The 14,943-nt window shown below is 36.7% G+C and overlaps 1 protein-coding gene across 1 annotated transcript in view; it reads right to left on the bottom strand.

Moving 5' to 3' along the window:
* The window catches only part of LOC130075360 (collagen alpha-1(XIX) chain-like), a gene marked incomplete at its 5' end in the record, with an annotated part of 161,021 nt that overhangs the window by 110,052 nt on the left and 36,026 nt on the right, over window positions 1–14,943 (bottom strand). The window contains 5 exons of the mRNA XM_056239974.1: window positions 2,847–2,900; window positions 3,193–3,219; window positions 6,070–6,099; window positions 7,299–7,334; window positions 11,690–11,743. Of these exons, the coding sequence (XP_056095949.1) occupies window positions 2,847–2,900; window positions 3,193–3,219; window positions 6,070–6,099; window positions 7,299–7,334; window positions 11,690–11,743 (201 nt within the window). The remainder of the gene's footprint in view (window positions 1–2,846; window positions 2,901–3,192; window positions 3,220–6,069; window positions 6,100–7,298; window positions 7,335–11,689; window positions 11,744–14,943) is intronic.

Here is a 14,943-nt window from a genome sequence, read left to right as displayed (position 1 = left end):
TGTATAATATCAGTCTTTAAATTAAAGATATTTAAAGTGTACCTAAAGTTTTAGCACACTAAAAATATACTTATTCATATCTTTAGTTGAACTTCAGGATAACTAAAGTGCATTAAGTACAAAATTAGTTGTTCCAATTTTAGCATACTTTAAGAATATCAATTTAGTATACCAACAGTACAATTACAGGGTATTTATATTCAGTACTTACCGGTAAATATGTAAATGTATCTGTAGTATACTTAGCATAAAATAAATGTATTTCAAATACATTTTTTAGATTTATTTTCACAAGAGCTATCTAGCAGCAGCATTCTCAGATGTTATTTACAGAACTGTACATTTTGCTAAAGAGGGAAAAAAAATGTAATTCTGACATAATTTACACACCCTCATGTCATTCCAAACTTTTATAACTGACTTTCTTCTGGGGAACACAACACATATTTTAACATGAGCGTAAATGATGAGAATCTTGAGTGAATGATTATTTTGTGGGCAAACTTTCCCTTAAAGCTATATCTGTGAAATATGATTATTGAATTTTGGACAGACAGAAATTCTGATTTTAAAAAGTCTAAAGAACACATTATAGTTTGTGGTAAAACCCATTTCCTTTAACAACAAAGTTAACTGTGGTTGCTTTACATGTCAGCCAATTGGCTCTTCCTGGTTCTTCTGGCTGGTTTTCAGCTGCACTGTGTGCCAGATCCAGATCGTATGCCAAACGTCTGGATATTCAAGACTAATAATAGCAGGGCTCAACAATAAGGATGGATCTGCTGGCCCGGGGCCGGTTTGACAGTGTTTCAGGCCGGATGACAGAACTGTCACAAAATTTTACACTCACTTGTACAACCATTTGTTATGCCTTGCAAACTCGTAATGATTTCGTTGTAGTTTTGCAGCAAAAGTACAGAAATTACGATTATCTTTCCTTCCCTATTGTGACGTATTTCCGAGTGAAACAAGAAAAAACCGTAGGGCGGGACTTGATTTTGTCCATTGGGTATTGATTGGATTGTTGGACGGTTGTCATTTGCTATTGGTCGATCTCATGTGAGTGACGGGTTGTCCCGTAAATGATGATAGTATTTTAATTTTTAAGTTAACTATTCCTTTAAAGCTGCAGTCCGCAGATTTTTCTCTTTGTCACCATCTCTGTTCGAAATCTGCAATTGCAGTTATTTGTGGAATTATCAACTTTACGTGAGTTGTACTTCGACACGGCACAGTGCGGATGAACACAGTGTTTGAGGAGAGTGTGCAGCTGTCAGTCACCGCGCCGGTGTGGATACTGGCATTCAGAATCACAGATTATTCTTTTTGGAAGTATGACCAACATAATAATTTTCACTGGAAAATGTCATCTGAACAAGTAAGAAACATTCACTTTTGTTCTGGTTTTGTCATTGCAGTAAATCGCGCTGATTAAATCTAAAAATCGCTTATCATTTCACGCAAAACCGTGCAAATTGTACTTTGTTCTCAAATTGTTAATGTCAGCATTGCGTGACTACGTGTCCTTCCGATATGTATCCTTGTTTTCGCATGGGTCCGGTTGCAGTCTCTTTTTTTCTGTAGTCACACCGAAGTCCGAACGAAGTCTTTTGCATTTTACAGCGGGTGAGTCTCTAGTTGTCACTGATAATCGTCGTTTGAACCTTTCTGGATCCGCCATCAAATTGCTAAGTTTAATTATATCAAGTGCTGTGAGAAAAGGCTATAAATCTCCACCTCCAACATCCTCACACTCAATATAGCCTATAGCCGAGACTCCTTCTTTATGTGTACAGATGTGACGTAATGACGCAAAGACATGCTCGAATCTCCCGTGGAAATCCACCAGTACGACTGGAATTAAAAACATTATTACAAGCTTACCGTTTTGAATCGAGCTAAGGCAAGCAGATAGTTTTGAACACTGGCTGGTTATGTATTTTCTCAAATGTATTTTGGATAATTTTTAACCCAAAAAAAGCTACGGACTGCAGCTTTAATGATCCTTATTGTTTTGCCCTAAAAACAGAGACCAATTGTGGACTTGAACAGGGAATTGTTCAGCCATTCCGAGTGGAAACGCTCCCAACCGATGTGGACAAAATCCAGATGTCTATGGCACGGTGCATCACTCAATCCATCACTGAACTGAGAAAATACCCAACAGTGTCATGATAACACTCCAGTGAACACCACTGCAGAGGATAATAAATATTCATTCATTCTGTTGAATGGGCTTAATGCTGCTCTTACAGTCCCTGCGGCGGACCCAAGTATTCTCCTCCATCTAAGTGGCATGCATTTTTAATACTTTTTATCACATTCAAGGGAGTCGAGAAACAACTGTACGGCATTCAGGACCATTAACCACTCGAGGAGCCGAGATAACATTTGCGTTAACAGGTGTTAGCGTGCCTCTAGTGAAATGGCTCAACGGCTTAGGTAATTCAAATAAGCGGAACACGCAACTACAATTTGTTGCTGGCAGTCAAATCTCACATAAAGCTTTTTCGGGCCGTGAGCAGAGCAACATTTTAACCCTTGGCCGGTGGCATTGAGAAACAAAGGATAAAATCAATAATGAAACATATATCGTTTTCTCAATACGTTCGAGCATGTCGCGATTGAACCGTAAATCACACTTGAGATTGCTGGGGTTGGCCATACGTGCTGTCAGTCGGTTGAATATTCAGAGTCATTCCCATGAGACCAGGCCCACACAGAGGTCTCCGATCTTTTTCTCGTTCCAGCTGCTGCCGGGTGACTCGCTGACGGGTCGGTCACACAAACACGTATGCAACATGGATCCAGCCCACACAGGCAGCGACCTGCTTTGGTTTACTCACCCTTTTGCCCTCTTTCCCTGGTGCTCCTGGTTGACCGGGCAGGCCAGGATCTCCCTGGGGAAGATGGGTAATGGATCAGGAATCAAGTTCTCAGAAAACATTGCAGGCTAGTCTGGATCTAGCTGTCTGTGGTCATAATTGCCCTCAAAAAACATGATTTAGGTCCAGAAGCAACATTGATGTGAATATGAGCACATAGCAGCTGGCTTCTGCCTGGACGGGTTTACATGTCGGCGCTTATTAAAGTGCTGAGAGACAGATGTTCAAACAGCATGGGTGAACTTCGTTATGGAAGGCAAAAAAATAAATATTCAATTTATAAAAAAAATGCTGTTGAAGGGCTTACCTTTTCTCCAGGAACTCCTGGAGGACCCTGCAAAAAAAAAAAAAGTAAGAAAAGAAGACAAATTTGAATGATTTTTAATATTCAAATAAAACAATTGGTGTCATTAAGATTTGTTTTGTTTTTATCTCTTATGCGCACCAAAACTGCATTTACTTGATATAAATACAGTAAAAGTAGTAATATTATGAAATATTATTACAATAAAAAAAAAAAAACATTTCTATTTTAATATATTTTTTTACTGTGAAAAAGCTGAATTTTCTGCATTGGTGTCATGATCTTCAGAAATAATTTTAATATGCTGATTTTCTGCTCAAGAAACATTTCTTATTATTATCAATAGTTAAACAATTCAATTATTTAAACAATTCTGCTAATTATATATTAGAGACATCGTGATCCATTTTTTTTTTGTTCATTTCTTTAAAGAATAGGGAGTTCAAAAACACCATATATAAATGAAACAGTAAAGACATTTATAATGTTGTAAAATATTTTTGATTAGGGATGCACGATGATATCGGGACAACATCGGTATCGGCCGATAAAAGCTTAAAATGACCATCATCGGCATCGGCCGATATGAATATTTCTGCCGATGAGCCTTGCCAAAAGGGTGGCGTGTTTCCTATGCGCACGTGACGCGAACGAAGCATGAGCGCCAGCAACTTAAACTTCCAACTAGGGGTGTGCGTCTCACGTTTTTTGATCGTGGACGATTAAAATGTCTCCACGATCTGCTTTTGAAGAAAAATCATAGTATCGTGCATTCTATCAGTTCAATTCTGGCGCCTTCATCTCAACATACTGTACAACGCGACGTACATTCACATCACATCACATGTAAACGCAGAGGTAGAGTTACATTCACGGGACACCTCAATTCACAAAAGTTCATTATTTGCATGTGCGTCAAAGTCTTGCTAGGTAAACATCATTCACGTGCTGATGCGCTGTTCTAACATCCGCTTTTCTGAGCGCGTTACACCCGACGCTCACAGGAACTAAAAGCCTGTCACAGAGTCTGCATACTGGACTAATCTTTCGAGTCTTATTGCGCTGATACTGTCAAATACACACACGGTTTACATAAACAAAGTTGGTTATGTCTAAAGTGAAAGCAAATAGAGAAAATCTGCTTGTCAAATGCGTGTATATTACACGTGTCGCGTGCAGTTCTTAAAGAGACAGTATAATATGCTGCCGCTTGTCCTTAAAGAGATACTGCACCCAGAAATAAAAATTCTGTCATTATTTACTCACTCTAATGTTGTTCCAAACCTGTATTCATTTCTTTCTTGTGCTTAAATATACTATGGAAGTCACTGAAGTACAGCAACTGTTTGGTTAGCCACATTCTTCCAAATAACTTTTATAATTTCAACAGAAGAAAGAAACTTGAGAGAGTAAATGATGACAATTTAAATTTTGGGGAGAACTATCTCGTTAATGTTAATAAAACAACAAAACACAAAGAGGAAATCATTCACTGCTCTTGACTGAGAACTTTAATAGAAGCTTTAATAAGCTTTTTTTGCACTTAAAAAACCCCCACAAATATATCGGTATCGGCATCAGGCAAAATTAGTCTGAAAATATCGGCATATCGAATATCGGCCAAAATCCTATATCGTGCATCCCTATTTTTGATCAATTTAATCCACCCTTGCTGAATATAAGTACTATTTTCAAAAAGGTAACTTGTAAGTGTATTTGGTGTAATTGTATTAGGAAATGCCAGTGCTTGCAACGCAGCAATAGAATATTGTTAAAGGGAACATGAAATGCATTGTTTATTGTTTTATAATGTTTCCTGGGGTGCACTTATAATGTTAGTTTGATTTTTACATCAAAAATAAAACAAAACATTTCCTACCCAGATTTTAGCCTCTGATTTAAACTCTCTGTTTGAAGGGCCGTGTCTGCTGTGAGACTTCAGTGTAAACGCCCACTGCTGTGATTGGCTGACATCTTTGCATATGAAATAAGTATTACATGTGGAACTCTCTCGAAGACTTTTACTACGTTTTTACTAATACAGCTCTCAAGCTTAACTAATTGTGAAAAGTGTTGATTATAGCATTATATTTAGATTGTGGCATGAAAGGTTGCAGTGATGAGCATTGTAGCCGATCACAGACATGTTGAGCGCATGAATGCAGTGATCTCGTCGTTACAACTCGATTTCAGCACGCTAACGAATGCTTTCATCATACTAACAGTGCAAACCATGGTGCAAACACAATGCAAGTAAGAGATTCGTTGATTATAACGGGAGTTTTGGAGAGAATTCAGTCACTGATAAACTGAGATGTTTGATTGACAGCTCCAACGATTGTAAAGGGAGCGTTCTTTGATCGCTTTCTATATATAATTTAAATTTAATGACAGTTTAAATAACAGATTATTTTCATCCTACTAAGAGAAACAATGTGAAGTTGACCGTTTAGTCACTGGTTTGATTTACTTCATGAATCATTACATATCAGAAATCACTGATCACAGATCAGGCATTATGATTAAAACACTTACATGTTGTCCCATTACTGTCAAGTCCATATCGTAAAAGTCTGTTTGCAAAGCCTGTACCGAATTTTTTTATTATTATTATTATTATTATTGAGTCAATACATTAAGCAAATTGAGTTGAATTATATACAGGAATATCTGAAGCAGAAGCAGACCAAGTGTTTTAATACAGGCTTTTGCTATGAATCATCAAAAATTCCAGGAAAATGCAGGAAAAGGAGGATATCAGTAGTGAGGGCTGCCTTTCAAGCCCTATAATAAAATTGTCATGAAAGGAAACAAACTAAAATCTGCACTGCTACGTGCTGGCATTCAGTTTCAGAACACACAAATGAAATGCGTTTTTACCTGGTCTCCTTTTTGATCTTGCTTTTCAATCTAAGAGAAAGCAGAAGGGAAATTATAATCATGTATTTCATCAAACAGAGATGGCAATTAACTTCAGCTGTTAACAGTGTTAAAACAAAGGTCAGGAACCAAGATATCTTTACAGTACATGGCCCAGTAAAAGGACAAAGCACATGACCATCACATACAGACGGCCTTTCAGATGCAGAGTAAAACAGTGCGGTGTTCTCTTACAGCTGGCATCCTCGAAAATACTGACACATCTTAGAAACAGCTGCAAAAATAGCCATTCACTCCTAGTGTCTGGTGAAAGTCAGAGAACAAGAGCTTTCAAAGCTCCTAAAACTGTCAAAATGTAACAGGGGAGGGAGAGTGACGTTAGTGTCCGTAATGAGAGCGACAGATGTCTACGCTGGCAAGATCCAGACAAGAATATAAAATAACCTGAAACATTGATAAAATCAGAAATGTCAGCTATAAGCTATTTTGTTTAAACCTTAATAATGCAAGCCGCTTGTAAATGTACTACACGATTTACAACTTGACTATAAGAGGGAGTGGTGATGCGGCGAGTGTGTCGTCGGCTTTCACGTTTGCATCCCTGGTATTCCTGCTTGTCCTCATAAAATGTAAAATTAGCATGAGTAAATAACTGTTATGCCCTGATACAGTTCCGTTGGGGTTAGTTTGCTGTTTAGGTTACATAAAGGGGCAGAGCTGTTGTACTGTATCCTAACACACAAAGAACATACTGTATATCCTGCTGTAGTTTTATGAGATGTAGCAGACGTGAATTATTATCTCCCTACTTGCAGGACACGTCTTACCTCCACAGTCTGGTTATTGTGAGCATGTGCTGGCTCTCATTTGCCTCTTATTTGTTTTAGTTGTGAAGATAAAGAAACTGAATGGCGTATTTATAGTATTAAAAAGTAGCGCAGTGGAATGGAAAAATGACTTCTGTGTGAACGGCCCTAAACTATTTTTAACTTTAGCAAAGAGTTAATAACGCGTTTTAATATAACACCTTTCTCATATCTGTGTCGGCGATAAGAAGTCAACCATTCCCTAAAACCTTAGCAAAGACTCTCCATAAATCTCATTTCAGTGCTTAATGCAGCTTATGCATATCATGTTTTATATGGATGTCATTCAAAAAGAGTCAGTGTCAGTATGGTGAGCTCTGAAATGACGTGCAGCGTTGTTGTAGGGTGAATTGAGATGCGTACCGACAATGTTCCTGAAACCGGTGTGCCTGGATCCCCCTGTAACAGAGACACAATCAAATTCACAAGAGTGATTATTGTTCAAATATAAGCAGATCATCCAAACAGCTGCATTTTGTTCCTAAAATATACAGAAGTGCAAATGATAACAGATCATTATCACAAACTGAATCAGGACAGGGGTTTATAGAGCTTTAACATTAAGTACATTAAGCCACTTATTACACAGTTTAGTGGCGATTATGCAAAAATGTCTGACTGCAGATTGCCGTGATTGACCAATCATAATTGACCTATCAAATATTTCAGAGCATTGTGCAAAAGTCAACTAAACAAAGAGGAAAACGGGTCTCATCGCATCTGCTGTATCAACTGACTCAGATATCTATGGACTTTCATGGTAAAAAAAAACAAAAAAAAAACGGATATTACATTTGAGATATTCTGCATATGCTACAGATATCGGTTATGTTCATCTTAAAGGGATAGTTCACCCAAAAAATTTAAATTCTGTAATTTACTCACCCACAAGTCTGTATGAATTTTGTCTTCTGAACACACACACACACACAAAAAAAAAGATATTTTGAAAAATGTTGTTGGACCCCATTGACTTCCATAGTATTTTTCCCCCCATTGTTTGTTTACCCATATTCTTCTAAATAGCTTCGTCTGTTTTCAGCAGAACAAAGGACTTCATACAGGTTTGGAACAACACGAAGGTGAGTAAATGATGACAGAATCTTCATTTTTGGGGGAACTATCCCTTTAAGTTGGTCCTTTTGAAGGCATCTTGAGTAAAACAGCTCAATATTTAATGAAGCGCTTTTTTTTAAAGAAACATGTTCTTCGTATACCTTACTTAGAAGAAAGTCAGTCATACGGGTTTGGAAAGACACGAGGGTGAGTAGAGGATGACAAAATTGTCATTTTTAGGAAAACTATTCCTTTAGGAATAACTCCGTTAGGCATATCTGAAAAATATTTGTCAAAATAAAACGACCTGCTGTTCCTCTATCTGTGCTTATCTGCTCTTAAATAAAGGACTTTCATATTTTCAAGGTTATGAAATACAAGCGGAGACATCAGTTTAAGTTAAAAACCCCTTGACAAAAACAGGCAGAGCTTTCCACAAATTCAATTTAAATCCACAGAAACTCCACATCAAAGTTTGCTGAAATATAAAGTTGCGAACACCTAAAGCCGGCCCGTTTGAAGATATTCCGAGTCATTCTATGTTTGAAGAGCGTGACGCGTCTTTCCGACTGTCAGTTTCAATCCAAACTAACGGTTTTCCTCCCTCCCTCTGTCTGACTGGGAGATGAGATGAAAAAGAAGCTAGTTATTCTCTGCTCGAACGCAGAAGAGCTCATTAGAACTTCAAGGCTTGAAAACACTGCATTGACAATTACGTGCGCAAGCAGGCAAACAAAGAAACCCAATACTGTAAAAGACAATGGGTAATATGGTAGCTAATTAGAGAATAACATTTGATCTATTGTTGGGAAAGAAGTCCCGCTGTGGGCCTTCGTGTGCCTGGTTTGGGGAATAAGATATCAGAGCAGGAAGCTCTATTCTACATTCAGAGTCACATCTTCCCTGCTGTGAAGGTCTGTCTGTTCTATCAACAGCATCTGTGACACACGGGCCATTACCTCGGAAAATAATACATTTGTGAAAACAAACATAAGTTGTATTTACAGTACAGTGAAGCACTTAAAATGACAGTCTATGGGGCGAGTCATGGCACTGGAACTTGAAGCGAACGCAGCAAAAAAATGTTTTTTTCACATTTTTCAAATGTTTTTTTTTTTTACTAAAACTGCACAATATGCTGCAACATATATTCAATAAAATTGTATGAATGGTATTATTATTATTAAGCCTAAATATAACAAAATTTTGGAATATTTATGCTTCAAACTAACAAACAAAAATGCTATTGGGGTGAGAAAAAACTATTTAGAACGATATATTCTCTGAACATTAACATTAAAATGTAAAAAAATGAACTTCACATTACTACTTCGAAACCCTCTATGCCTTGTACTATATGGTATATGCTTTAATGCAAACATCATTTTTCATTGTTTTTACAAATAAATTGAAATTATGAATAAAAAGCATGCCACAGATGCTGCCAATAGAACTTAACCTGTTTGTAATCTGAAACATTGCTTTACATATTTATATGAAACATAATACAACATTCTCTTGCTTGTTCATCATACATTAGTTTTCCCTGTCACCATATATGTGACTTCCAGTAATAAAATTGATTCCATCTCACAAAACTGAGCAGCATTCCGTGTGCCTGGTTTTACTACATGCTGCACTCAGCACAAGCAATATAAGCTACATTATCAATTATTGGATATACAAATGTTTCCTTGTACAATCAGTGGTTATGGTTCTTCTATGGTTCTACATTCTGCAACCAATAACTGATTCAAACAGCTACTGTAGTGACAAGGTCTGTGTTGACTTGGATGAAATATTGATCTACATGCACATGCATGCATACATACATAGTATAAATATATTGACATATATACACATACACATATATAAATGTATATAAATATATATAATTGAATACTTGAATCTGATTGGTTGACGAACGTTCTAAGGTGTGCAATTATTTTCAGGGAAACGCACGGCTTAAGTAGTTCCAGGCAGGTCTCGACCAAATTACAGTTCCATTACACTTCGCCAAATGATTTCAGTTCTTTTAAAGGTCTTTACAGCTGACACAATGACACCGACCGTGCAAATATATATATATATATATATATATATATATATATATATATATATATATATATATATTATAACGGCAAATTATCTCTCTGTTTTTTGCCACAAAATTAAGGTAATTCACACACGCTTAATCAATCTCTCTCTCTCGCTCTCTCCCTCTCATAACTGCATTCATCTGCTATCATTGGCTCAAGCCTCCGTTACTAGGTCTAAAATTATGTTTTGGAATTAGCAACGGAGGCTTGGGATGAGATGCATAAGAAATTAGTCCTACAGACAAGAGCGTTTTAAGGACAAAAACCTGACAAATGTCTTAAATACATCATCTGAACAATGTCTTGATGTGTGGTTACCATAGTATAAGCGGAATAATTGACTCCGGTCCATTGAATTATTAGAAAGTAATGCATACCTCGGGTGATTTTGATGCTCATTTCTCTCTGGATTTGGTCTTCCACACATGCATGTTAAGTCAGTGTTGATAAACACTGTTATTTTCATAAAATGGTAAATTAAACCTCACATTATTATTAGAGACATATTTTATATTTTTAACTCCATGACATTTTTTTATTTTTTTGAAAGCAAATTTTTATTCTCACAAAGCTGCTTTTATATAAAAATACAGTAAAACCAGTAATAGTGAACAATTTAAATATATTTTTTATTTATTCCTGTGATCAAAGCTGAATTTTTAGCATCATTACTCCAGTCTTCAGTGTCACATGATCCTTCAGAAATCATTCTAATATGCTGATTTGCTGCTCAATAAACATGTCTTAATATTTTCAATATTATAAACAGTTGTGATGCTTAATATGTTTGGGGAAACCGTGATACATTTTTTTGTTTTCAAGATTGTTTGATGAACAAAGTTCAAAGAAAACATTTATTTAAAAAACATTATTTTGATTGTTATCTTTACTGTCACTTTTGATCAATTGCATCCTTTAATGCAAACCAATTTAATGCAAAAAATGTCACAGATATCCAAACTGTTCAACGGTAGCGTAAAAAAAAAAAGTATCAGAATATCAGCAAATGCATGTCCCATTCATCATCATTCTAATCTAATATTTCAATATGTACTTTTTTCTAAAAGTAAAACGTTTCTGGTAAAAAGCAGAATTCATCTTTGTCCCTCATTTTTTGTTCAAACCTATTATGCAGACATTTCTCCCACAAAAATAATACTTTGACCTTTCTGACGTCATATCTGAGTTCCAACAAATAACTATTGATATTTTGCAAGGCTGTCACCACATATTTATGGGAAACCAATATTCAATATCTGACTGCATATTGGTGCTGGAGGCATATTTGGCAGTTATGGTCCCTGGTACATTGGGCCTAAAGTGGGAAAAATAAGTTTTCTAAAGTTTAACAGTGACATTTTCAAACTTTAAAATGTTAAAATGTTAATAAAAAAGTATATTGAAAATTGTCAGGCACAAATGGCAGTTTCCTAAGAATGACTCGCATTACAGATTGTGACTTTGCATCTATATGGAACTCTGCAAAGCTCACTGACTAAAAAAAACACATCCTTAAGATCATAGATACTCTGCCTCTATCTCTCTATGCTACAGTTTGTAAAGGTTGTTACAAGAAATCAAACTGGCAGGCCGACTTACTTTATCACCTTTGAGACCAGGTAGACCTTGAGGTCCAGGATCCCCTTTCAAACCCTGAGGAGACACAACGAACAGGAACCAGTTTAATCACAGAGTCCGCTACCTCACAGCATCCTGACAGGACAACTTAGGGGAAATCTTTCCAGTAAGCAAACAATGTATCAGTTTGACTTCCCTCAAGTTAAAGAATTCAGCAGGGAGCCGCTCCAGCCATCTTTTAGTAAAAATCATGCAATATGTGTCGGTGAAGCGGCGAGAATGAGTGTCTCTAGGTGTTAATGTGGCCTCATTTACTTGACAAATCTGCTCACTTCTGCACTTTTTAGTGAATGATTTGCACAAATTGCATATAGACACAAAAACACGCTCGCTTTCACAAGCCCTCCGTCTGGAGTCGGGATTAGAATTCCCATCACCTGCCTGCAAGAGCTTTGTGAGGGGAAATCTGATTGGAGATAAGGCAAAACCACAGGCAAAGTCAAAACTCATAGTGCTTAAAAGCAACAGAGAGAGAACAGGTGATGAAAAAAATAAAGAGGAATACAAGAAGGTGAGGGAGGGAAAACCGTCCGAGAAGAGGTGGCTGATAAACGAGGCCTGACACGTATTGACAGGTTAAATTTACAGGGACTCTTGTTAGGTGTGACACATCAAGACCGGCAGCTACACAGAGAGAGATTTCTGAAATAAGTCAGAGGGTACTTAGAGAGAAGGGATCACTGGCCCTCAAAACACAGCAATTTGTCTTGGTTAGGCTTTTGAGTGAGACTATTAATACTGAATTATATCAGGCTCAGATGAGCGCCTTGCCCTTTTTTTAATCATGTCTCTGAGTTTGCGGATAGAGATGCGACTAATTTACTCTTATGATGGCGAAGCTTGTCAAGACAGTTGAGGGAAAGCTCGGCCTCGAGAACACTAATCTAGAGCCCGTCTCCATAAAACAAGACCAACACAAATAAGATGCGTAAATCTGGCAAACCTTCTTTCGCATCAGCCGTCTTACTATGAGAGTCTTTTTGTGAGAATGATGATAGTGAGGCTTTACACACACACACACACACACACACACACACACACACACACACACACACACACACACACACACCAAGAAAAAGTTATTCACAATAGAATATTTATTTTAGATATGTAATCTTAGCACTTCACATTCTCTTGCACTATTTAGAACAACAGCCAATGAAATTGCAAGAACACTTGCTTGCTAATTAGGGTCAGGAACACACCTGCTGAGTGGTCGGCCTGTTTTAAAACACAAAACAAAACAAAACAAACACAAAAAAAAAAAAAACATCGAAACGAAACGAAACATGACACGAAAAAAAAAAATTCATGGGTGGGTCAAAAGAAAGAAAGAAAGAAAGAAAGAAAGAAAGAAAGAAAGAAAGAAAGAAAGAAAGAAAGAAAGAAAGAAAGAAAGAAAGAAAGAAAGAAAGAAAGAAAGAAAGAAAGAAAGAAAGAAAAATCAAAAACTAAAAACTAAAAAAATAGATAAACATCAAAACGAAACATGAAACGAAAAAAAAAAAAAAAAAAAAACACCAAACAAAAATCAAAAACTAAAAACTAAAAAAATAGATAAACATCGAAACGAAACGAAACATGAAACGAAAAAAAAATGCATGGGTGGGTCAAAAGAAAGAAAGAAAGAAAGAAAGAAAGAAAGAAAGAAAGAAAGAAAGAAAGAAAGAAAGAAAGAAAGAAAGAAAGAAAGAAAGAAAGAAAGAAAGAAAGAAAGAAAGAAAGAAAGAGAAAGAAAGAAAGAAAGAAAAATCAAAAACTAAAAACTAAAAAACTAAAAAAATAGATAAACATCGAAACGAAACATGAAACGAAACAAAAAACAAAACAAAACCAAACCAAACAAAACAAAACAAAACAAAACAAAACAAAACAAAACACAAAACAAAAATGCATGGGTGGGTCAAAAGAAAGAAAGAAAGAAAGAAAGAAAGAAAGAAAGAAAGAAAGAAAGAAAGAAAGAAAGAAAGAAAGAAAGAAAGAAAGAAAGAAAGAAAGAAAACTAAAAACAAAAAAAATAGATAAACATCGAAACGAAACATGAAACGAAACAAAAAACAAAAATGCATGGGTGGGTCAAAAGAAAGAAAGAAAGAAAGAAAGAAAGAAAGAAAGAAAGAAAGAAAGAAAGAAAGAAAGAAAGAAAGAAAGAAAGAAAGAAAGAAAGAAAGAAAGAAAGAAAGAAAGAAAGAAAATTTAATACAGAAGTACAAATAAAAAGTTTACAATACAATTAAGTTCCATTTGTTAACATTAGATATTTAACTTACTATTTAAAAAAAATAGGCACTATTCAGTGAATTCCGTGCAGCGTTTAGTAAGTGAGCACCACGTTTCAAACATACCCTCAATCCAGCAAGCGGTTACATTTCTACACCTATCGTTTCTTGACTAAACTTTGACTGAGGCCATAAAAGATAGATGGAAGTAAGAATCGGCACTTGAACCTGATCAGGACTGCAGTACTGTGAAAACACTGGTGGAGGGGGAAGCTCGCATCGGGACTGGGATGGAGGTTAGACTGCGGCTGCTCTTAAATGATGTATGTTCTTTGGAGAGTGCACTACCGTCCTGCTTTTGGCAGAATCTAATGACTCCTTGAGGGAACCAGTGCACCTTTCCTTTGTTGTTCCACCTCCCCGAGAGCAGCCCCAGTTAAGAACAGCTGCATTGGCCCTTTTCAGAGGGCCTTGAGCTCCAGGCCTTACAGGCTGTTCCGATGGAGAGACTGTAGTTAGCCTCTGCTTGCCCTGGGCACTTCAGCACAAGCGGGCAGGTGAAGGATGGGTTAAAATCAGGGCTGTGTCCCTCTCCCGGTCTCGTCACACCAGCGTGAGGTCAACATGCCGCGGGGATTCTGCTCACTTGCCTGATAATTATGTACAGCACAGCGCGTCCTGGCTGCAGAACAGGCCAGGTCACAAAAACAATCTGGCATCTTCCCAATACAGAGGCACACACACGCACTCAGCATTCCCAAAAAGGTTTTGGACACCGAAGCCAAGCTTAATGTATGAATATAATCACATCAGATTATATGTTTAATCAAATGGCTTTCATTTTGTTTTAAAGAAATGAAGCACTTCACACAAATATTAACAGTTTCTATGGAAGCCTATTTGTACCTAAACACACGTAATTCGTTGCATTACACATTTAAGGTGAGATAATCTGACTACTAGACCATTTGATTACTTTTGAACTAACTTATTTAT

This window comes from Rhinichthys klamathensis, unplaced genomic scaffold, assembly GCF_029890125.1.
Source record: "Rhinichthys klamathensis goyatoka isolate OS25496 unplaced genomic scaffold, OSU_Roscu_1.1 h1tg000576l_1, whole genome shotgun sequence".
In the NCBI taxonomy this organism is placed as follows: Eukaryota; Metazoa; Chordata; class Actinopteri; order Cypriniformes; family Leuciscidae; genus Rhinichthys; species Rhinichthys klamathensis.
The sequence above is the reverse complement of the archived record's forward strand: the minus strand, read 5'-3'. Positions and strand labels throughout refer to the sequence as shown.